Genomic DNA, 25,408 nt, shown 5'->3' with positions numbered 1-25,408 from the left:
ATTATATCGCTACTATTATTGTATTATTATCAATGAGATTCTTTATGTTCGTTATTAATTGATTTATATATTTGTGTGTCTCAAGTTGGGAGCAATTGTTAGATATTCTTGATGGATAAATCCCTCTACCAAACATTTAAAGAAAAATTGATACCAATGTTTCACAAATGCTTCCAGAAAATAGGATGAGATGCTTCGCAACGCATTCTATGAGGTCAGTGTTACCCTAATACCATGACTAGAGAGAGACATTACAAAAAAAGAAGAAAAAGAAATGAAAATTGTAGACCATTATCCCTATGGATATAGACTCAAAAAAATCCCCCAAATTTCCCACTTTCCAAAAGTGGAAACAACCCAAATATCCATCACCTGAATAATGGATAAACAAAAATATGGTATAATCTATATAATGGAATATTATACAGCCATAAAAAGGAATGAACTACTGATACATGCTACCACATAGATGAACCTACCTCAAAAACATCATGATAGGTGAAAGAAGACAGACAAAAAAAGCTTTATATTGTATGATTCCATTTATATGCAATGTCCAGAATAGGCAAATCTGTACAGACACAAAGGTGATTAAAGGTTTCCAGCGTATGTGGGTAGAAGGGAATTGGGAGTGGCTATTAACAAGTATAAGGTTTCTTTTTTGGGAAGAAGTAAATGTTCTGAAATAAGATAGTGATGGTTACACAGTATTGTGAATATATTAGAAGCTACTTTAAAACGGTGAGTTTTTTTATGCAAGTACCTCAATTTTAAAAATTGCCCCCCCAAAGGCTATATAGGAGTAAATCCTCATTTAATGGCAGTCCTGGGGGAAAAAAAAACACCAGTGGCCAGTTCATCAAAAGTACTAACAGAATGGTTTTATAGAAGCTCGGGGAGGGGTTTTAAGCAGAGTCAATCATTCACATAATTTCCCATGTGTTAAGTACATTCTCACTTTGTATTATAGTTGGGCTTCTTGAGTACGTTTCCTTTTGAGAGAAAATTTGCCAACCAGGTTTCTGGTCTTCTTGGTTGTTATATTTTCCACGAAAACAGAATAACTTGCATTGGAATTTTGATTTGGTTTATAAATGTTTTCTGATCATCCCATTGAGGAGAAATTGACCCTCCCCTCTACTAATTTTAGTTTGGATGTGGAGCCTCATGACACTTTATACACTAGGAGAATTAGAAAGAAATTTTATTACTCAAGGAAACTCCCTGGAGAGCAGGAGGGCCAAACAGGCCTGGCGTGGCTTGAGAGAGACAGAGAGAATGCACTGGACCTTTATAGTGTCTAAGGGATGGAACTGGGGAAAAGCTTCCCCTCATGGGCTGTAGACTTACAAGTTTTAAATTTCACACCTGTGCCAAAGGATATAGCAGGCAAGCTGCAGTTAGTTGCCAGTTTTTTTTTAACGTTTATTTATTTATTTTGAGAGAGAAAGGAAGGAAGGGAGAAGGGAAGAGAGAGAGAGAGGGAGGGAGAGATTCCCAAGCAAGCTCCACACTGTCAGACCCTGATGCGGGGCTCAATCCCACTAACCATGAGATCATGACCCGAGCTGAAACCAAGAGTCAGACACTTAACTGACTGAACCACCCAGGCGCCCCTAGTTGCCAGTTTTAAATGTTCCATCAGCACCAAAGGAAGAGGCTGGCTGGAGAGTTGCAAGTTTTAAATTCCCCACCAGCACCAAGGGCAGGGGTGCCAGGGCTGTAAATTTGCTAGTTTAAATTTCCCACTAACAACAAATGAGAAGGCACTGGGCTTTTCTATCAGCCTCTCTAGAAGTGGGGAGAAATCTCTGAATGCCTCAAGATTTTGGAACTTTTAACTTTCCATATTTGTTACTTTATTCTGTCCTTTTCTGTAAAGCTTATTTTCAGTACCAATAGCAAAGGACAGTATAGATGAGAAAGAAGAAACTAATTTAAATAGAAGAATTGGTAGGATTCAGTGACTGACTGAACTTATGTGTGTGTTAAGGAACTAGTGAAACAAGATTCTAAGTCTGGGTAACTCTTGAGAACAGTACCACTAGTGCCACAGACTTTCTGAAGTTCTATTGGTAGAGGAAACTTTCTTAACTGTTCAGAACACACATATTTAGAAAATGTTCAAGCAGTATCTTGGCAAATGTTTTTCTTGTAAATGTATATTTTTCTTAACATTTTAATAACTATTATAGATATCTATATGACAGGAATAACAAAGAGTTGAAAGCAAAGTTATATGGTTTAAAACAAATTTACTGGCAAAATTAACCAATAATTTAAATAATCTAACTTTTATTCCTTTTAAACAGCTGGTTTATGTCTTTGCCTCTAAGGCACAGTATTTTTTTTTTTTTAATTGGTGTTCCTAACTCTTATACACAAGTTCCTAACTCTTATACACACACAGGGTGTGCAGTCCAAATTTCAAGAATACAACTCAGGATGAAGAGTAGATTCCCTGAGGACGTTGGCATCAGCCTAGGACCCTCACCCTATCCCTCTGCCTTCGAGAATGTGTAAGTCCGGGCACATGTCCGTGCCGCCCTCCCCGATCGGTTAGAAAAGAAACCCGGATGTGCATGGGCGGGGAGGAGCTGGCGTCTACCCATGAGGCAGTGCGCGTAGTTATACATTTCTGCCTTGGTCTGAGGCGCTCATTCCGCGCTGGGAGTCGTCGCGGCTGCCGCTGTTTCGGCGGCGGCCGGCTAGTGTTTTCGCGCTCCTCCCTTTCCTCCTCCTCTTTCTCCTCCTCCTTCCAGTCCCAGTCAGGGCGACCTGCACTGCTCGCGGTAAGTGTCCCCCGCCCCCGCCTGCTTAGGCAGCGGCTCTGCCACACGGCTGTGGCCGCATTTCTCCGAGGGTGGCCGCATTGCTCTGAGGGTGGCGGCAGCGGCCCGGCTCTGAGGAGAACAGGTTGAGGGTCCGGTTGCCGGCGTGTGTTGCTGGGATCGCCCAGGGAGCGGGGGAGGGGACGAATTTGGCGGCGCGGTGGCGGGTGGGCCACCATCTTGCCGCCAGCCCTGGTCGGGGAGGGATCGCGGAAAGGTAGCTGCTCGGCGGCCGGCCGGGTTCGGAGGCCCGCTCACGCCATGGCCTGCCGGCCGGCCGGCCGGGCCGCCGCCGCCGCCGCCGCCGCCGCCGCCGCCGCCGCCTCCTCCTCACCGCCCAGGGCCTGTGCGTCTGTCAGCGCTCAGCCTGGTTTTCGCTTTTCTTTCTGGTGGCAACTCCCTTTGGTCTTTTGTATATTTGATACAAATGTTTGGCGAAACCACAGAAGGTTCCGAACTTTCTGGCTTCAGGGCCCCTCGGGCTCCTCCTTTCAGCCCTTATTCCCCCCATCCAGGTTACCGTTCATTCAGTGCTGATACCCTTGTTCTTGCCAAAGGAACTGTGCTCCTCGTCATAGAAATCGTGCTCCATTCAGTTATTGTCTAGAAGAGCCCTAAGGAGAAACGTGGAGTTAGGTACCTAGTTTTTAACAGTACAGTTTGTACCTTTTGCTGAGAAGAAAACAAATGTTTCATTTTGTGGTCTTACCCTTCTCTAGACACAGAGGGAATACCTCTTAACTTCTCTCAAGTTTTAATGCTTTTTAAAAGGAGAAATCAGAGAAGAAAATGTCAAGTGAACCAGCTTTTGCAAGAACGGGGGATGTTCATCCAGGGGATTCTCTTTGTTTGCAAAGATTTTTTAGTTTTTTTAAAAAAATCTGTGAACTTAAAATTTGCTTTTATTGTCTTCAGATTTGAACTGTGAATTTAAATATCCTTTAGTGTCATTAGACATAAAATGTAAACCAAGAAATAGAGTTTCAAACTACAAAAGTCTTCTAGCATTTGTGAGATGCCCTGTTTGGGGGGTTACTGTAAAAACTCAAGCTGCCTCCTTAAGCAGAAACTTTACTGAGCTTATGAGGGAACTGGTTTGCTTATAAAATTAAGTTAGGGCTGTGTTCCCTTGGTGCTTTAACATCTGTACAAGTTCTGCTGTCATTGCATCTTGCATTTGTATATTTCATTGACAGTCCTTTTAAGATGAGCTGTGGAGTGTTGGTAGAACTGTTTAGAAAGTGAGAAAATAGCCTCAAGGAGAGGACTTTCCCTGAGGTCACTTTGGATAGGAAGTGATAGAACCTAGGTCTTCTGACTCCTCCAATGCTCAATTCACTATAACATGCCCCACTTTTCATGGGAATGAGGTGGTCAAGGAGAATAAGCAAGGACACTCACTTAAAAAAATATAGGAGACATTTTTCAATTCCCCTTTCCTTTATATTTTCATTTTAAGACTTCGTATCATTTCAACTTTGTAGTATTTAAATAATAAATAATATCATTGTTTCCAAGCATGTTGAAAAGTTGAAAAACAGCTCATTCTTCCAATAAGCCATTTTTCCATCAGAAAAAGTTCTGATGTTGAAGGGCTCCAAATTTCAGCTTCTCTGTTCAACCCATTTTCCTCACTTGTTTTCTAGTCCAATGTGATTTCTTCAGCCCAGTGTTTTACTACCCAGCACCAGCTTTTTAAATAGAAAAGCAGAGTAAGCAGAAAGAGTATATAATTCTGTACCCCTGCTTCTCTCCAATTTGTTTTCTTTATTCAAGAGGACATTTAGAACCATACCAAAGAATTTTTTGTTATATTAATTGGACAGGAAAATTACTTAAATGAAAAGCAATTGTTATAAATAGAAAGTAATCCATAGTTTTAGTGACCGGATATAGGAACTTATATTGAGAAAACCTGTTTTGTTATTCCAAAAGTAAATTTTCAAAGAACAGAAATATTTATGATACATTCAGTAATTAATATAGCCCTGAATATTTTTTTCTGTACTCCTGCTTCAGAGAGGGACTTAAAAATGTTTGGTTTTCAGTCAGGTTTTAAATAATGACTCAGGGAGATGTGGTTTACTCATTTGTATCAAAAATGTGTTTTTGATTCATTCTCTGCAAAGCAGTTTTCTTTTAAGGAGTGGTTTTATTAACCCTCAGTATGTCAAGAAAAATAGTCATCACTGTGTATCATCTGGATAAAATGGACCATTTTTATTTTATTTTTTATGTTTTCTTTTTAGTGCTTATATGCATCAACATGTAGTATGACTTTCAGTACAGAAGGAAAAGTTTAGTAAAATAATGTGAAGTACTGTACAATAATTTTTCACGTGCTTTATTTAGTCTTCCCAATAGTGCTGCAAGGAAGGTATTACTGTTTTTTATTTTACAGGTAGAATAACTAAGCTCAGAGAGGTTGATTAAAAATCCTATAGGTTTGGGGTGCCTGGGTGGCTCAGTTGGTTAAGTGTCCAACTTCAGCTCAGGTCATGATCTCGTGGTTTGTGAGTTCGAGCCCTGCGTTGGGCTCTGTGCTGACAGCTCAGAGCCTGGGGCCTGCTTTGGATTCTGTGTCTCCCTCTCTCTCTGTCCCTCCCATGCTCATGATCTGTCTCTGTCTGTCTCTCAATAATAAATAAACATTAAAAAAATCCCACAGGTTTGGTGATCATAAAGTGGTAGATTCAAAATTCCCAGTTATTCAACCCCTATTTCAAGTTTTTTCATCATTGTACTCTACTTTTTTTCTTGATATTTTCCCTAGTGGATAAGTTTTACTCCTATAAAATGTGCATTAATTAATAAGCATACTTCCTGAGGTTACTTTAGTAATTAGTGATTATAGAATATTTTATGAAGCTTATATAAAATATTTATTATATAATTTGGCTTTGAAAAGCCAATTAGTCTTTTTCTAGGTTATGCCTTTTACATATGCACTACAATAAAAACACATTCTTGTAGGTAAAATATTTACTCTGAGTATGATAGACAAATTACTTTGCAGAAAGTAAATTTTATTCTTGTGTCCCATCCCAAAAACTAACGTAAAAGAAAATGTTTTAAAATATAAACAATCTTTGCAAAGTATTATGTTAATGAACTTTAATCTTAGTGTCAACTAGGTGTTTTCTACAAATAGCTGAAATATGAAAATCAACAGACAGAAAAATTGAAAACCTAAATAAAATTAGGGAGAAAATAGTAAAGTTATTAAAGAAATGTCTTCTCAAAATGTGCCTGGACTAAATGGGTTCAGACTTTCAAAAAATAATTCCCATAATATGAAAATTTCTTAAATAAGAAAAAAGGTGAGCCTATGTTTTTCTTCTAAATAATATGTTATTTGTTCCCCAAACCTGGTTTGAGAGTTTGAATTGTTTAGATGCCAATGAAATTGTCTAAGGAACTAAGGTATAATCCATTGTTTCTTGCATGTGAGTACTGTACCAATTAATTTCTATTATAAGAAAACATTTTCACAGACCTCTTCCTACTAAAAATGTTTAAAATATCTCTAGAGCTCTTACACGATCATAAAATAGTCCTATAAAACTACAAAATCAATAATATTTGAGTCAACTTTAATACATTGAATGGATAATACATTTTGATGAAACAGAGTCACTGCCTGCTTATTATTGAGTTTTTCGTACCTATCTTAAACAATAGCAAGATTTTTCTATTTGAATCTTTTCAATACCATCATTTCTGTAGCTAACTATACTGTCATTTGCCCTTCATTTGGTGCAAATTCGTCACTTAGATATTTTCTTCCTATGTTCTTGAGTTTGTTACTAGCCAGCAGCATTAAAAGTGGTAGTACTTGATGAACATTCTGTAGTAAAGACAGACAAAAACATGAGTATTAATATGCTCCAACAATTCCACTTCTGGATGTTTATCTGAAGGAAATGAAAACAATAACTCAAAATGATATTTGCATCCCCATGTTCACTGCGGCTTTATTTACAATAGCCAAGACATAGAAACAACCTAAGTGTTAATCCATTGGGTGAATGGATAAAGAAAATATGGTGTATAAATATAAAATAGACTATTAAAAAGGAAAGAAATCCTACCATTTGTGACGTGGATGGACCTTGAGGGTTTTAATCTAAGTGAAAAATCAGAGAAAGACAAATACTATATGATCTCACTTATATGTGGAATTTTAAAACAAAGGAACTTATAGAGAGCAGATTGGTGGTTGGGGGTGTGGGATGGGCAAATTGGATGAAGATGGCCAAAAAATCTTGGGGATGTAACGTGTAGCATTGTGACTACAGTAATGAGACTATATTGTATATTTGAAAGTTTTTAGATAGAACAAAAATTTATTTTATTTTATTTTTTTAATGTTCATTTATTTTTGAAAGAGAGAAACAAGCACTAGCGGGGGATGGGCAGAGAGAGAGGGAGACACAGAATCCGAAGCAGGCTCCAGGCTCTGAGCTGTCAGCACAGAGCTGGACATGGGGCTTGAACTCATGAACCACAAGATCATGACCTGAGCTGAAGTCGGATGCCTAACCAACGGAACGACCCAGGTGCCCCAGAACAATATATTGTTTTAGAGCTCTCTTGCACCATCTTCTATATATCTATTTTCCCCAGAGGTCTATTAGTTTGAAAAATATTGGGGTATAAGCCATTGGTAAGTGTATTATTACTCTTGAATGCAAGTACCAGAAACCTAGCTCAAAGTAGATTAAACCATAAGTGAACAATTATTCCCTTTTTTAACTGAAAAGGCTTAATAATTTACTTCAAGCATGGCTAGCTTCAGGTGTTTAAAATTTTTTTTTTCAGCGTTTATTTATTTTTGGGACAGAGAGAGACAGAGCATGAACGGGGGAGGGGCAGAGAGAGAGGGAGACACAGAATCGGAAACAGGCTCCAGGCTCTGAGCCATCAGCCCAGAGCCTGACGCGGGGCTCGAACTCCCGGACCGCGAGATCGTGACCTGGCTGAAGTCGGACGCTTAACCGACTGCGCCACCCAGGCGCCCCCTAGCTTCGGGTGTTTAAATGGTGTCATCAGAACTTGAATATCTCCCTACCCTACCCTCTTTCTCTACCGCCAGAATCTTAAGGCTTTGCTATTTTTTTTCTTGGTTTCTTTCTTAGACATTCTTTCTCCACACAGTGACTCCATTACTCCCAGGCTTATATCCTTCCAGCTTATTATTTTCGTTATTAACAGCTTTATTGAGATAAAATTAATATAACATACACTTCACCCATTTGAAGTGTATAATTCAATGGTTTTAGTATATTTACAGTGTCATGTAACCATCACTACAATCAATTTAGAACATTTTCATCACCCCTGAAAGAAAACCCATATCCATTGGGAGTCACTCCCCATTTCCCTCCAATCCTTCCAGCCCTAAGCTGTACTTTCTCTCCTTATGACTTTGCCATTTCTGGACATTTCATATAATGAAGTCATACAATACATGGTCTTTTTGCTGTCTTCTTTCACTTAATATGTTCCCAAGGTTCATCCATATCATAGTATGTGTCAGTGTTTAATTTCTTTTATGACTGAATATTATTCCATTGTATAGGTATATCACATTTTATTTATTGGTTGGGCATATGGGTTGTTTCTACTTTTGGGCTATTATAAATAATGCCGCTACACACATTCCCATGTATAAGTTTTTGCATGGGCATATGCTTTCAATTCTCTCTCACTTGGAGTGGAATTGCTGTGTCATATGGTAACTATTTTTAACTTTGAGTGACTGCCAAGTATTTTCCATAGTGTCTGCACCATTTCATATTCCCACCAGCAGTGTATGAGGGTTCCAATTTCTCCATATCCTTGCCAACACTTGTTATTATCTGTCTTTTTGATTACAGCCATCCTACTAGGCGTGAAATGCACATAACATACAGTTTACCATTTTAACTAATCTATTAATGTTTTTTTTGAAAATATCATAGACTTAAACTCTTAAAAGTGAATCTTAAATATGTAGAAGCTGAAACCATAAAATATCTAAATAGTAAGTATTTATACAGGCAGTCTCCAAAAATGATCGTATTCCAAGAGGTCTTTCATTAGTTACTTGGAATTCACTTTTGCCCCATAGGAACAGTGTATTATGGGCATAGTAACTCTGAGTCAATAGCTGAAGTGGAGACTTCTGTTCTGCCTGTTTTGGTGCCAGTTCTGAGTTGCAGAACGTAGAGACCCTCTGGAGTTGCTATTATGGGAGCTCTAAGATCCTCATTGCATGTTTTGTGGGTATTTCATTTCTCTAACAGATTATTTAATCTCCCACAGAATTCCCCGCCAAAACTCTGATGAGAATTTTTTGTGGTGATAGTTTTGGAGGGCCTGATTACCTTACCGTGTAGCACAACTTTAGATGAAGTTATGATTCTAATGGCATCTGGGGATTTTTGACTTTTTTTGAGTGTTTATGAATGTACCAATTGAAGCTCCTTGGTGATGGTTATGGGCCTCAAAATTCATCTCTGTAGATATAGGCAGTGTATATGACTTGTTTATATAAACTACTTGTACATTTAGTACTAATTTTAGGCTATTTGTGCCAATAGACATTTTATTTGAACATTTAATAAAAGTGTTATACATGAGTCTCCATAGGCTATGTGGTTATGACTCTTAAAAAAAAATCCGTATTCCTGGTAGCCATAGGTCTTTAATGCTGAGCAAGAATTGACATGGATTTATCTACGTGACATATGCATTACCTTAATTCTAGTTTAGGGAGAAATGGTAACTATTCAAGTAATTGAGTTAAAGAGATTTCGGTAGTCAAACTTCAACAAGGGAAATTTACTTAAGTTCAGAATTCACTTGAGATCTTTGTGATAGTAATTCAAACATTTATACCAATAACAACTTCTGGAGTGAAAGTAGGTTTTTTTCCCTTTGGTCTAATTCAGTGTAAATAATTTGGAATTGGAAAAAGCAGGAAAGTTTGCTTTTGCCAGTCTGAAAATAAAGATGCATGTGAAGACTCAGCTCTGTTCATCCTAATACTTTAGGTATCTGATGACTATTTTTTAACTTTTTTGTTTTATAACTGCAATAGTTTTTTACAACATTTATTTTGTCTGCAAAAAAAAAAGTGTGTGTGTGTGAATTCAGAACACAAATACCTGCTTTAAAGAAAACAATTCAAAAATTTTTGATAATGTTTACTATAACAGCTTTTTTTAAAAGCTCAAAGAACTGTAGATATATTAAATTGTAATCTTCTGAAGGCAAGGACTATCTATGCCTTATTCATCTTAACTTTTTCCCGAGAATTGAGCACATCATTTTGAACACAGAAGGCAATGAGTAATTAATTATTTTTAATGAGTTTATCTATGATGAAGTATATACAACAAATTTTTTGTTTCTTGTAGTTAGTGTGAATAAGAAATAAAAATATATAAACTAAACATTTTTTAATGTGTTTTGTAATAATTACATTTATTTCTGAAATATGAAGAATAAGTAATGGTTAAAGATTGTCAGTTAGCATTTCAAAATTCAGATTTACTAAAGCATGTATGTTACATGTATTAACTAAAATATGTATTTACTAAAACATGTGTTAGTCATATTTACAAAAAGGTATCTTTCAAAATTTATTTGCAACTTAACAATCATCAGATTTCTTCAAGTAATAAATGCTTAATACATTCAGCATTTTATTTATTAAATTTTCATTCATTCAGGAATGAGCCAATCATGGAAAGTGAGTAGCATATGTATATCAAACATAATAAATTCAAAAGGTAAACTTTTTGTAGAACAAGATTAAATGTGTGTACATTTAACAAATCCACCCTAATAGTAGTTATCCTTATTTTTTTATAGGGCAGAAAACTAAGACCTAACTTGCTATCTTGTCTAGAGTCATATGGTGAGTTTGTTGGAGATCAAGATTAGACCCAAAAATTGCTGAATCCCAAGTCTCATGTTTCAATATTTGGTGTTAAAGTAACTCATAAAATTGATTGATGTCATGTGTTGGTGTCTTAGGTGACTCTGCAACTTGATGGATGACGGCAACCCTTTTCCATCAAAAAGTAAGTATTGCTGTTGCAAGTGATACCAATGTGCATGGCTTTTATACTGATAACTTTGCTTTATAATAAAAGGTGAGAGAAGCAGTGATAGGCACGTTTTTTAAAAAAATACCAAAACACTTAAATTGATTGAAGTAATACATGTGCATAGTAAAAAAGAACAATATACAATAAGAATGTCAGTAAAGTAGAAATGAAGTGTGTCTTCTTCATCTCCAGAAATAATTACTATTACTGGTTTGGTATACATTATCACAAACTTTTTTCTATGCATAGACAAAAAATAAATTATTTCTAAATAAGATCATACTATTTATGCTATTATGTGGCTTTACATTTTTTTTACTTGGGGCGCCTGGGTGGCTCTGTTGGTTGAGTGTCTGACTCTTGATTTCAGCTCAGGTCATGATCCCAGGGTCGTGGGATCAAGCCCCATGTCAGCGTCTGTGCTGAGCATTGATCCTGCTTAAGATTCTCTCTCCTTCTGCCCCTTTTCCCCACTCGCAAAAACACTCTCTCTCTCTCTTTCTCTAAAATTAAAAATAATAATAATTTTTTTTTTACTTTTTTACTCTACAATCTATCTTGAATATATTGACAATGGTAGTACCCAGTTAAAAAGAATGAGGAAGATCTATGTGTTAGACATGGTATCAAGACCATGGTATCAACATAGATATAAATGATTTTTTAATTATCTGCATACATGAGTGTCCCTCATTTTTTTTTTTAATTTGGCATTGCCTGACTGCCTAGTTTCTTAGATTGTTGATTATCATGTTAAGTGTCAGTGCTTATTCAGTAGACTTCTGTGTATAGGAGGAGATACAAAGGAAGAAGAAAATATGTTTTTCATTCTCACTTTGGATCTTACTTTGGAGTTAGATGCATACAGTTAAGAAATCCACATTAAGGGGGCACCTGGGTGGCTCAGTTGGTTAAGTGTCCCACTCTTGGTTTTGGCTCAGGTCATGATCTCACAGTTTGTGGGTTTGAGCCCCACATCAGGCTCTGTGCTGACAGTGCAGAGCCTACTTGGGATTCTCTCTCTCCTTATCTCTGCCCCTCCCCTGCTCACTCTTTCCCTTTCTCTCAAAATAAATACACATTCTTTTTTTATTTTTTTAGATAAAGAAATATTAAGAAATAGTGAGCAGTTTGAGATCATATATAGTAAGTCTGGAACTGCATGGCATAGAATGTCAATGTAGTAAAAGGTGGAAGAAAAACAGGTCTACTGGTTTACTAAGCAGGTTGTAACTGAACCAAGAGTTGGGAATTAAGGTACTGTTGAGTATCTGCTTGAGGTTAGGTTAGGTACTTTATATGGCATTTTCCTCAATCTACATTACCACTTACATTAGGTAGATATTGTACACATATTAGAGGTAAGAAAACAGATTCAAGTAATTTCTCCAGAGTCACATCATTAGAAATGGTGCAATGAAGATTTGAACTATTCAATTTTATGTGAAGTCCATGCTCCTACTATACTCAACGTGGACAGTATAAGGTAAGGAGGGAAGATATTTTAGGTAGAAGAAACAATACAAATGAGAGGTCCAGGAGACACAATGAAGATGGTGTTTTCAAGTATTCAGGATATGTAAATGATAAACTATGAATTACTCTTTATTTGACTTAGAGCATTCTGTATATATGTTTTTAAAGTAAAGTTAGAGAAGACAGTTTATAAAATTGGTTACATTTGGAAGGGTGGGAAGGTTTTTGCTTTGTTTTGTTTTGTTTTATAGTATAGTAAGTAAATCACCAAACATTAAACATTATGCAAGAAATGATTTTGGCATACCTATATAGAAGAGCAAATTAAGTTTAAATAATTTTAAAAGAATAGTGCCAATTGATTTGTTAAGGTGTTTCTTTTGTATGCCATCCCCACATCATTGTTTTCACACACTAATTCTGAGTCAAAATTAGAAATGACATTTAATCTAGCAAAATTATGTTTAGAAATTATTGCATTTAAAAGATAAAGATAGGGGCGCCTGGGTGGCGCAGTCGGTTGAGCGTCCGACTTCAGCCAGGTCACGATCTCGCGGTCCGTGAGTTCGAGCCCCGCGTCGGGCTCTGGGCTGATGGCTCAGAGCCTGGAGCCTGTTTCCGGTTCTGTGTCTCCCTCTCTCTCTGCCCCTCCCCCGTTCATGCTCTGTCTCTCTCTGTCCCAAAAATAAATAAACGTTGAAAAAAAAAATTTAAAAGATAAAGATATCATTGTCTTAAAAAACAGATGATCGTTGTCTAAGCCAGATCCTGGAGTTATTGTTTTGTTACTTTTTAGTTGTCCCCCCATCGGCAGGCATCTCACTCCACATATCTAGTACCACTTATATCCATCCTCCTTGCTATTATATTAAATTAGGTGCTTCCTCAATACCTTTTTAAAACCATAACAATACATGCATAGTTTTAAGAAACAAATAATCTGAAAGTTATAAATTGCATAACCACAGTTTTTGAAGGGTAAGAATGAGAGGTGTGTGTGTGATCTGGATGTATGTATTCCCTATTTTTTCAGGCATTCCCTTTCAATAGGTTAGCTTTTTTCTCATAATTATTTCCATATTTCCAAATTTTTAACACATATGTGTACTGCTGTCTCTTCAATCAATTTTTTTGCCATTATCTAATAATTTTTTTTTATCTAACATGAGGATTTTAGTTTTCTTACACTTAGCCCTCCCTCCAAGCATCTTTCACTGCAGTTATAGCTCAAATTTTGGTTAAATCATTAAATGTTTTTATTACGATGACCGTAATATTGTTCACTGATGAGCATAGTACTATGGTATTAATATGCTATGCATACATTGCCTTTTTGTCTTTTTTATATACTCAGAAATTAAAATATTTCATTTTTTAAAATTTGCTAAAAGTTATATTGTTTATTATAGTTGACTAAATTTGCTAAATTTCATTAAAGTCTATAGCCAAGGCTTCTCACACCCTTCTGTAGCTTCTTAATTCAATTTTCTATATGGTAAAACTCATCAGGTAATCTAACACTTTGTGTGTGTGTGTGTGTGTGTGTGTGTGTGTGTGTGTTTGTGTGTGTGTGTGTGTATGTGTGTGTGTGGTCTCCTGGAGACATTCCTCCTGGGAGTAATGTTCTCTTGTTCTACTCTGGCTGGTTGTTATCTAGACCCATTGAACAGCTATTATCCTGGGACTTTCCTTTGTCTTGGTATTGTGCTGAATGCTACGATTTCTGCATTCTGTATCTTCCTCCTTCCTAAGTCCCATATTTTGGTGGATTCTTCCTAAGAAAGGAAGAGTGAATAGGGGGTAATTTTCTGTGATCTTGGTGATCTTTATTTTTGATGAAAGAATATGTACCTCATGCTTGATGAAAATCTTGGCAGGGCACAGAATTCTAAATTGAAAATTATTTTTACTAATACTCCTGAAAACATTATTCTAACTTTCTTTCTGATTATAGGATAGTTTCTATGTCTAGCATTCACAAATTTCGTGATATATTCCTATAGTGTAGATTTTTTTCTTTTCAATCTGGACATTTATGTCCTTTAGAACTAAGAATTTCTTTTGTATTTTTCCTTTGATTACATCCCCTCCCCTTTTTTTCTATTAATTTTTTTGAAACTTCTTTTAGGTGACATTGATTAGTATATATATATTTTTTATCTTTTAAGTCCACTTATGGGACATTTATTCAACTTTGGCATTTGGGTTTTGGGGCTTTTCTTTTACTGAATTTTGGCTGTCTTTTTAATCTTTTTGTTTTCTGCATGTTATTTTTTATAATCTTATTTCTCTGAAAATGCTAATTACATTCTAATAACTTTTTTTTTAATTCTGTACTATCTCTTTTTTTTTTTTTTTTTAAGATCTTTTAACCTGCAGGGCGCCTGGGTGGCTCAGTAGATTAAGTGTCCGATTTCAGCTAAGATCAAGATCTCACGGTTCATTAGTTCGAGGCCCACATCAGGCTCTCTGCTGTCAGCGTGAAGCCTGTTTCAGACCCTCTGTCCCGCTCTCTCTCTCTCTCAAAAAGATTTTAAAACATCTTTTAATCTGTTTTATTGTTTTGGTTTTTCACGTTGGAGGTTTAGTCCTATTTCTGGTGCTCATTGGCGTGTCCATATTTAACAATGAGGCACTAAAATGTTTCCTCGGAACTCTGAGTGCTTGGTCAGCACTTGTAGGCTGGTGGTACTAACAGTATGTTCTTTGGTTAGTTTCTCCAGGTGAGAAATGTCTAATCTTTCCTGGGATGGAATAAACCTCACCTTAAGTCCCCTGTTTTCATTCTAGCACCTCATTGCTGCTTTGCTGTGTGCCTAGTGTTTCTGAAGCTGGTTCGGTTTTTCTGGTAAAAATCTAACCTATTGCCTCTTGTTTTTAGTTTATCTCCGTTTTGTTAATGTAAAAGTTTATGAGTTTTTTTTTTTTCAGATATAGTTAGGTAGTTAATAGGTATAATCATATTTTGTTAATAAAACTGAAACTCATTTTGATTGGATTTGACTATTCTTTAAGTTTTTATTTAAATTCTAGTTAGTTAACATACAGTGTAATATTAGTTTCTGGTATACAACTTAGTGATTCAATACTTGAATACAACACCTAGCGCTCATCACAAGTGCCTTCCTTAATTCCCATTTCTTATTTCATCCATGTCCCCACCCACTTTCCCTCTGGTAGCTGTTTGTTTTCTATAGTTGAGAATCTGTTTCTTGGTTTGCGTCTCTCTCATTTTTCCCCTATGTTCATTGCTTTTGTTTCTGAAATTCCACATCTAATTGAATCATATGGCATTTGTCTTTCTCTGACTTATTTTGTTTAGCATAATACTCTCTAGCTCCATCCATGCCATTGAAAATGGCAAGATTTCATTCATTTCATAGCTGAGTAATATTCCATTGTATCTATATATACCACCTCTTTTTTATCCATTCATCAGTCGATGGACATTTGGGCTGTTTCCCATAATTTGGTTATTGTAGAAAATGCTGCTATAAGCATAGGGGTGTATGTATCCCTTTGAATTAGTATTTTTGTATTCTTTGAATAAATACCTAGTAATGCAATTGCTGGCTCATTGGGTAGTTCTGTTTCCAACTTTCTGAGGAACCTCCATACTGTTTTCCAGAGTGGCTGCACCAGTTTGCATTCCCACCAGCAGTGCAAGAAGGTTCCCGTTTCTCCACATCCTCATCAACACCTATTGTTTCTTGTTGTTGATTTTAGCCATTCTGACAAGTGTGATATCCCTTTGTAGTTTTCATTTGTATTTCCCTGATGATGAGGGATGTTGAGCATTTTTTCATGTGTCTGTTAGCCATCTATAGATCTTCTTTGGAAAAATGTCTATTCATGTCTTCTGCCCATTTTTTAATTGGATTGTTTTTTGGGTGTCGAGTTTGATAAGTTCTTTATAGATTTCTGATACTAACCCTTTATCAGTTATGTCGTTTGCAAATATCTTCTCTCATTCCATAGGTTGCCTCTTAGTTTTGTTGTTTCCTTCACACTACAGAAGCTTTTATTTTGGTGAAGTCCCATAGTTTATTTTTGCTTTTGTGTCCCTTGCCTCAGGAGACATACCTAGTAAGAAGTCGCGACAGCTGATGTCAGAGAGGTTACTGCCTGTGTTCTCCTCTGGGATATTGATGGTTTCCTGTCTTACGTTTAGGTCTTTAATCCATTTTGAATTTGTTTCTGTGTATGGTGTAAGAAAGTAGTCCAGTTTCATTCCTTTGCATATTGCTGTCCAGTTTTCTCAACACCACTTGTTGAAGAGACTCTCTTTCATTGGATATTCTTCCCTGGATTTGATTACTGAAACTTTGATGTTTCAAGTTTTTCTTGGATTTGATTATTCTTTTTTAAAATATTTATTTATTTTTGAGAGAGAGAGAGAGATCAGGAGAGGGGCAGAGAGAGAGAGAGACAGAGGATCCAAACTAGGCTCTGTGCTGTCAGCACAGTGCCTGATGCGGGGCTTGAACTCACAAACCTGAGCCAAAGTCTGACACTTAACCCACTGAGCCATCCAGGCAACCCTTGTATTTGATTATTCTTAACATTTATTGGCCACTACTGATGACTAATGTTACCTGTTACTTAGCCAGCTAGCTTAATTTTACTACTATAGATCTTAGAGATTGAACTGAGTTTCTTTTGCTATCATGTACTGACTGCAAATATCAATTCAGTAACTAATATTAGGATTACTAAAGTAGATCTTAAATATCATGCTATGCGTTGCAAAAAAAGTTACTCAAAAATATGTTTCTCTCCTTTTGACATTTAGATAATTCAAAAATGGCAGAACTCTTTATGGAATGTGAAGAAGAAGAGCTAGAACCATGGCAGAAGAAAGTAGAAGAAATTCTGGATGAAGACGATGATGAGCTGATTTTTGTTGGAGAGATATCAAGTTCAAAACCAGCCATTTCAAGTAAGCATTTATTTCAGTGAAGTAAAGTTTTATAGAAGATGCAATTTCTATTAGAAAAACCTGTGGGCTGTCTTATCTGTCCTTGTTATTCTGTAAGGAGTTGGAGCACACAGGTCAGTAAGAATTGGTAAGAATCAGAGGGAAGATGTGGTTGAGGACTTGAGTAAGGAGGAGAGAGGTTAAAATATCATTTGAAAAAAATGAAATGTTAACTAAGTTAACTAAAGGTTAAGATTACCTAACAGCATTGTAAGCCTTCTAAAGTTGGAAATCGTAAGTTTTAGTGGAGCTGAGTAGCCTATTCACCGGTTTTCTTTTTCTCCCTTAAGCCCAAATACACCTAGAAAAGAAAGCGTTGGAATGTTTTGCTTGAAATATCAGAATACTGGGTGGCTGGGTGGCTCAGTCGGTTAAGCATCCAACTTCAGCTCAGGTCATGACCTCATGGTTCATGAGTTTGAACCTCGCATCGAGCTCTCTGCCGTCAGCACAGAGCCCTCTTTGGCCTCTGTCCCCTCTCTGCCCCTTCTCTGCTCGTGCACTTTGTCTCTCAAAAATAAGTAAAACATTAAAAAATAAGGGTGCATGAGTGGCTCAGCTGGTTAAGCATCTGACTTTGGCTCAGGTCATGATCTCGTAGCTTGTGAGTTCAAGCTCCGCGATGGACTCTGTGCTGACAGCTCAGAGCCTGGAGCCTGCTATGGATTCTGTGTTTTTTGTCTCTCTCTGCCCCTCCCCGGCTCATGCTGTCTGTCTGTCTCTGTCTGTCTGCCTGTCTGTCTCTCTCTCTCTTTCAAAATAAATAAATAAATAACATTTAATAAAGTATCAGAACGTTAAATACGTTTGTGTTAGTCTCTGGGATGCTCACATACAGGCAACTGCCTTAACACAGTGTCATCTTGATTCACAGCTACAAAATGAACAGGCACTGCATGATTCTCCAGTCTCTTGTTTGTGTACCAACATGGGCTATAGTTTTTGGCCACACCCATCTTCCAGCAACTCTTGATTATATTCATGAAGGAAGGAGGGTCTGGTCTTTAGCCACTGTGCTTAGACAATGCAGGCAGTTAGCTTACTTAATTATCATGGCTTTTTAGTAGAACATGTCCAGTAATTTTGTGGATTGTTAGATTTCAGTTAGAGTAATTAGTCTTGACGCTGTGATAATGTTATAGTGAAGTTGTTGATCACACTTGTTAAAATGTCCAATCAACAATGTGTAAAGTGCAGAGGAGCAACATAGAGAATTTCAAGGGAGAAAGAGGAAATAGATTCTTTTCCTTTATATTTACTTTTTTTAAGCCAGGAGAATTTTGCAAAGAATATAGCCAGCATACCAGTGTTCTCTTATTTACCATGGCAGTACATTATATTGTGGTTAAGACATGAGTTTTTAATTTTTTTGAAAGCCCAGTTCTTGCTTTTCTTGACTCCAAACTTGGTATAGCACTTCTATTCAGTTTTATCAGAGATAGAATAATTTAATTTAATTCTCAATATAATTTCCTGTAGCAAATTGAGAAGTGCCAAGTGGAATGCCACTTCAGTTATAAACTGAAGTAAGTATGTTGGCATGTTGGTTGCTGACAGTGGAACAGAATGTTATAATTATTTCCTAGTTGTTGTGATTATTTTTATCCTGAACTATTACGATATTTCAAAATTATTATTCAAATAATTCTATTGAAATCATGGTAGTTCAAGTCGGATTTATATCAATTGTAGATAACTTAACAGTACTCAACTAAAATAGTATGTATTAGTTTTAAGTAATTCTATCTAGAATAATGTGTATTAGTTTTAAGTAATTCTATCAAAAAGAAAGTTGACCTCAGTGAAATTTCTCTTCTAAATGAACTCAGAATTTAAATGAATTTATTGATGTTTAATTTTTGAGCCAAAAAATATTTTTGGCATATGGACCACGAGCTAAATATTGATATAGAACCATCATAAAGTTAGGGGTAGTGGTAAAAAGTTGTGTTTGATAGATTACAGTCACCAAAAAGTACTGTAGGATTGACTCTTTAATGGTTTGAGTAAATACCTACCTTAATTTATGAATGAAAACAGTATCAAGTTGTTTGAGCAGATTTTTCTCCCAGAAGACTTCTGTGGTGCCTAGTCTTAGAGAACTGAATTTCCGTTTTCTTAAAACAACCCTACTTTTGTGTGACCCTTTACTTTACAGAATTATTCTATGAAATCTAGCTCTTTTCCCCTAGGAGGGGGAAAAGGAAATATTTTGAGGTTTTATGTGATTTTTAAAATTTTTTGTACCTTTTCCTGATTAGCAATTTTAAGCAAATGTCTGCTCTTCCAAAATTGTATTTGATTTAATAACCTAGAAGTTATGGGTTTGCATGGGTATAGGAGTGAACAATCTTTAAAAAATTTTTTTTTACCTTTTATTTATTTTTGAGAGAGAGAGAAAGAGAGAGAGAGCAAGTAGGGAAGAGGCAGAGAGAGAGGGAGACACAGAATCTGAAGCAGGCTCCAGGCTCTGAGCTGTCAGCACAGAGCCCAATGTGGGGCTCGAACCCACAAACTGTGAGATCGTGACCTGAGCCAAAGTCAGACACTTAACCCACTGAGCCACCCAGGCGCCCCAGGAGTGAACAGTCTTAAACTGATTCAGAGGGTCATGTCAGGCTCAGATTGACTTTTGGTATAATAGTAGGTTTAAGACACTCTGGTAAATTCTAGGTTAAGTTTAGTCTGTGGTCTTCAGTAGTGTCCCCTTCAGAACTCAAGAGCAGTGGCACAGATAATCTAATCAGCTTGCCCATAATGAAACTTTCAGGCTTTGGGGTATATACTTAAATTATTAGTTGTATATGGATATATTGGGAAATTTTTTTCTATTATCTTAATATATATTTAATTCTACTTGTAGATATTTTGAACAGAGGTAACCCCGGCTCATCTTCAAAGGGAATAAAGAATGAGACACTCACTCAAGGTATGGTATTATTGTACTGATTTTAACTCTAAAGTGAAATATTTTGATAAAATTGGTTGTGTGGAACAATATTCAATATACTGTGTAATTTTAAAATGCAGGTGTTACTGATACATTCAAGCCTACAAGTCAACACTACAAAGATCCAACATCAAATCCAGTGGCTGCCTTGCCTAGATTTCATCCTGAATCTAAACCTTCACAAAGCTCTGTTATTGTTCAGAACGTGTCTAAACCTGTAAGTGTTTCTGAAACTACACAATTAGCTCAGGGACACATTGGATAGTATAATATCCAGTTAGAATTGTGGACTATCATAGCTAGTCACCATTCCATTAGAAGCATAATCGCAATCAGAGAATGTCAATATCTTTATGATAGCTCAATCAGTACCCAAAGTAATAACTGTAGGAACTAGCCAACTTGTCAATATCAGGTAATATGCTTAAATAGGTAGAATATTGAAAACTATGCTATCTAAAGGTGAGTAAAAAAGATCAGTAATGATTGTTGCATACTGGCAAAATTCTTAAGACAGTAAATTGAACCAAGTATTCTTATTTGGGAAATTGTTCTGAGGTCATTGTTCCTGTTTATTCTGAAAACATACTTTCATGGCTTAGCTTTTATTTTTTTAAAGTTTATTTATTTTGAGAGAGAGCGCATGTGTAAGCAGGGAAGGGAGAGGGAGAGGGAGAATCCCAAGCAGGCTCCACACTCAGCGGAGAGCCTGACATGGGGCTCAATCTCAAGACCACGAGCTGATATCAAGAGTTGGATGCTTAACAGACTGAACCACCCAGGTGCCCCTTTGTGGCTTAGCTTTTAAAACTTTTAACAGATATAATAGTTAATGGTAATATTTAATGTTTGTTATCATGGGTCCTTATTCTAAATGCTGTATGTAAATTAATTTCATTTAATTCTTATGATTTCTGTATGAAGTAGGCATGATTATTATCCCCATGTTATACTTGAGGAAACTGAGACTCAGGCTAAATAATTCACTCAAGGCCATATAGCTGGTAAATAGATTATGGATATGGGATTTCAATCCAGGTTAACCCAGAGGTGTTTTGGTTTTGTTTCGTGGTTTTTTTGGGTTTTTTTTAAAGCTTAAAAAAATTTTTTTCATGTTTATTTATTTTGAGAGACAGACAGAGAGAGAGAGAGAGAGAGAGAGAGAATCCCAAGCAGGTTCTGTGCCATCAGCACAGGGCCTAATGCGGTGCCCGATCCCACGAACCATGAGATCATGACCTGAGCTGACATCAAGAGTCGGATGCTTAGCCTACTCAGCCACCCAGGATCCCCTAGCCCAGAGGTTTTAAAATATGCACGTACACATATCCATCCATACATTTAGCATTGCTATACATAGAAACATTGCTTTAGAGCAGTGTTATAGTCCGCATACCATTGGCATTCCCCGAGACCCTTTCAGGGGTTTGTGAAGTTAAAACTGTTGTGATAATTACAGTGAGACATTTCCTCTTTTCACTGTCAGCATTTGTATTGATGATGCAAAAGCAATGGAGGATAAAACTGTTGGTGCCTTACTATGAGTCAAGGCAGTGGCACCAATTGGGTGCTACTAGTTTTTGTATTAGTGACCACCAAACACTCACAGAAAAATTTCGCTTTCACTTAAGAATAACCTTGAAGATGTAATAAATTACTAATTTTATTTTTTTAATTAAAAAAAAGTTTTTAACGTTTATTTATTTTTTTGAGCCAGAGAGAGACAGACCATGAATGGGGAGGGTCAGAGAGAGAGGGAGACACAGAATCCAAAACAGGCTCCAGGCTCCGAGCTGTTGGTACAGAGCCTGATGTGGGGCTCAAACTCACAGACTGTGAGATCACGACCTGAGCCGGAGTTGGACGCACAACCGACTGAGCCACCCAGGTGCCCCTTAAATTACTAATTTTATTAACTCTTAGTCCTTGAATACACTTCTTTTGAAATACTGTGTGTGATGAAATAGGTAGTATGCATAAATGATTTCTGTATCTACAGTATAAAGGTTTTCTTGAGGAAAACCACTTGAATTGTAAGTTGAACTAGCTGCTTTTTTTTTTTTAATCCAAAGACATTTTTGTTTGAAAGGATGATCGGCAAAGCACCATGTATTAATTATTGCTGCATAACAATAGGATCACAGACTTAGCAGTTTAAAGCAATATGCAGTTATTATCTCATGGTTTCTGTTAGGAGTCAAGGCATGGCTTTGCTGGGTCCTCTGCTTCAAGGTCTCACAAGGCTGCAGTCAAGGTGTCAGCCAGAGCTACCATACCATTTAATATTGCTTCCAAACTCACATGGTCATTGGCAGTATCCAGTTCTTTGTGGGTCATCAGACTGAAGGCATCTGTTTCTTGCTGCTGTTGGCCAGAGACTGCCCTCAGTTCCTTGCTATGTCAGCCTTCCTAACATGATTGGTTGCTACCTCAAAGACAGCAAGGGAAAGGGAGTCCTTAGCAAGACGAGCTATATACCATAATCATGTACATTCTATCACATTTGCCATACTCTGTTGGTTAGAAACAATCACAGGCCCAACCCACACTCAAGGGGAGATAACACAGGGTGTAAATATTAGGAGGGAGTCATGGGGGCCACCTTTAGAATCGCCCACACAGTTTTTCAGTCCTCAAAAATGTACAAAGTGTGCCTGTCACAGAAAAAAAAAAAAAAAAAAAAAAAAAAAACCTGATAGTATTCTTGCCAATGATAAGATTTGAGCTTTCAAGCAAAAATTAGATTTTTGTGGGGGCATCTGGCTGACTCAGTCAGAGGAGCATCTGACTCTTGATTTCAGAGTTGTGAGTTCAAGACCCATGTTGGGGGCTTTAAATAAAACTTCTTTAAAAAATAGATTTTGGGGGCACCTGAGTGGCTCGGTTGGTTAAGGGTCGGACTCTTGATTTCGGCTCAGGTCATGATCTCACAGTTAGTGAGATTGAGCCCCGTGTTGGGCTTCGTGCTGACAGCGCAGGGTCTGCTTGGGATTTTCTCTCTCCCTCTTTCTCTCTCTCCCTCTTTCTCTGCCCCTCCCCTGCTTGTGTGCACACATACACACTCTCTCTCTTAAAAAATTAAATTTTAAAAGATAGATTTTTGGAAAACTTGTCTCTGCATTCTGAAACAATTATCAATAATAATATGAGTTCTGGAGTAGTAGTTCAAAAAACCTGAATTGAAAATGAGAGAGACTTGGGGCGCCTGGCTGGCTTAGTCAGGGTAGTGAATTTTAGCCCCACATGGGGTATAGAGCTTACTTAAATCAAACTGTATAAGAAAAACAAAGAAAAGAAAATGAGGGGCTTGAGTGCTAATTCTAGCTAGAGCATTGTCACAACCTCAGTGGCCCTCATTTTCTTCATTTCTAAAATAAGAATATTTACCCAAACTACTGGCTCTCAAACTTGGATCCTCTAAGCATCCACAGGATGTTTTTCTTTTTAATTAAAAAATTTTTTTTTAATTTACATCCAAATTAGGTAGCATATAGTGCAACAATGATTTCAGGAGTAGATTTCTTAATGCCCCTTACCCATTTAGCCCATAACCCCTCCCACCAACCCCTCCAGTAACCCTCTGTTTGTTCTCCATATTTAAGAGTCTCTTATGTTTTGTCCCCCTCCCTGTTTTAATATTATTTTTGCTTCCCTTCCCTTATGTTCATCTGTTCTGTGTCTTAAAGTCCTCATATGAGTGAAGTCATGATATTTGTCTTTCTCTGACTAATTTCGCTTAGCATAATACCGTCTAGTTCCATCCACATAGTTGCAAATGGCAAGATTTCATTCATTTTGATTGCCGAGTAACACTCCATTGTATATATATACCACATCTTTTTTATCACAGGCTGTTTTTAATAAAAAGTTAATAGATGTTCTTGATAATGGTAGGCTGCCAAAAATGTAAAAATTATTTTAGCTGGAATCAGACTAATTCAGTGGTTTATCATGCTATCATAAGCTGTTTGGCATTTAGGGGAAAAAAAGCAAAAAGGAATATAATCATTTACATGGAGATAGATGAAAATCATTCCTACCTTTGACCTAGGGAAAAAGAATAATGGAGTGGGTGGTATCTTTCATATTAAAAAAATTAGAAACTAGAGCTTACTCAGACTCAGAATTTTTTGTTTCTGTGGGTATGGTTGTTTAATCAAAGTTCCTCAGTTTCCCAATCCTAGGGAGCTTTTAGAAAACAGTTTGTTTTTTTTTTTTGTCATTCGATCTGGGGTGAGGCCTGGGCATGATAGATTTTTTTTTTTTAACTCTCCAGGTGATTCTAATGTGAGCCAGGATGGAGAATGACAGATATATATTTTCAAATCAATTGAGAATCCTATGTAAGGGAATTTTCTCTGAAAACGTTAAGCTTCATTCTTCTCTTACCACAACAGCTCTTTAGGGCAGTCTAGAAGATAATTTTATATGTATATATGTGTGTGTGTGTGTGTGTGTGTGTGTTTCATAAAAGTTTATGAAACAAAATAATTATAACTTTTTACAGGATTTTACAAAGAACTTATCACAAGTTGAATCGGATGATTCTTCAGATTTACTGTTTGACTTGACCCAGGATACAATTCCACTGTCCCAGGAGGGATCAACAATTTATATAGAAGGTTTGGCTTAGCACATTTTATGAATATAATAAAAAGAAACTTCGTGAATAGACATGTGGATTGAATTTCTATTTTGAAACCCATACCTTCATGTTAAGTTTTTCATATACCATAAGATAGAAGCTAATAATCCCTGACTGCCTTTCTTGTGTGATTTCTTGTGTATAAATTTGAATTTAATAGTAGAATATTGTATTTCTTTCTATTAAGTTAGCTAACATGTATTTTTTTTAGCTCATTCTCACTTGGAGCCAGCCATGGCCTGAAAAATCTTAATATCATTTCTGTGAGTCAAGAAAGTCCCCTGATGTCCTAATACTATCATGTAAAAAAAAAAAAAGTATTAATCATTTGGAAGGCCATTAGTATGAGAAAAAGCACATGGTTATAGTTGATTTTTTAAATAGGCTAGTGTCTTTCTTTCCAAATAAATCATGTTGATGTGATAGTTA

General features: G+C 36.7%; 1 protein-coding gene across 5 annotated transcripts in view; it reads left to right on the top strand.

Annotated features, from left to right (window-relative positions):
* The first annotated feature begins 2,645 nt into the window (after positions 1–2,645).
* Positions 2,646–25,408, top strand: part of ZNF280C (zinc finger protein 280C) — an 85,155-nt gene continuing 62,392 nt past the window's right edge. For 3 of the 5 annotated variants that reach the window (XR_006711175.1, XR_006711174.1, XM_045473302.1), the window contains exons 1-7: positions 2,646–2,792; positions 10,692–10,737; positions 10,857–10,903; positions 17,199–17,345; positions 20,248–20,313; positions 20,415–20,551; positions 24,842–24,956. Coding sequence is in view for 2 of the 5 variants with exons in the window: in XM_045473302.1 (XP_045329258.1) it covers positions 10,873–10,903; positions 17,199–17,345; positions 20,248–20,313; positions 20,415–20,551; positions 24,842–24,956 (496 nt within the window). In the remaining 3 variants the exon portion in view is untranslated. Of the gene's footprint in view, positions 2,793–2,857; positions 3,468–10,691; positions 10,738–10,856; positions 10,904–17,198; positions 17,346–20,247; positions 20,314–20,414; positions 20,552–24,841; positions 24,957–25,408 lie in introns of those variants that run through there. The other 2 variants (XM_045473303.1, XR_006711176.1) reach the window with 2 other exon arrangements.

This window comes from Leopardus geoffroyi, chromosome X, assembly GCF_018350155.1.
Source record: "Leopardus geoffroyi isolate Oge1 chromosome X, O.geoffroyi_Oge1_pat1.0, whole genome shotgun sequence".
In the NCBI taxonomy this organism is placed as follows: Eukaryota; Metazoa; Chordata; class Mammalia; order Carnivora; family Felidae; genus Leopardus; species Leopardus geoffroyi.
Note: the sequence above shows the minus strand (reverse complement) of the source record. Positions and strands in the feature narration are given on the sequence as shown.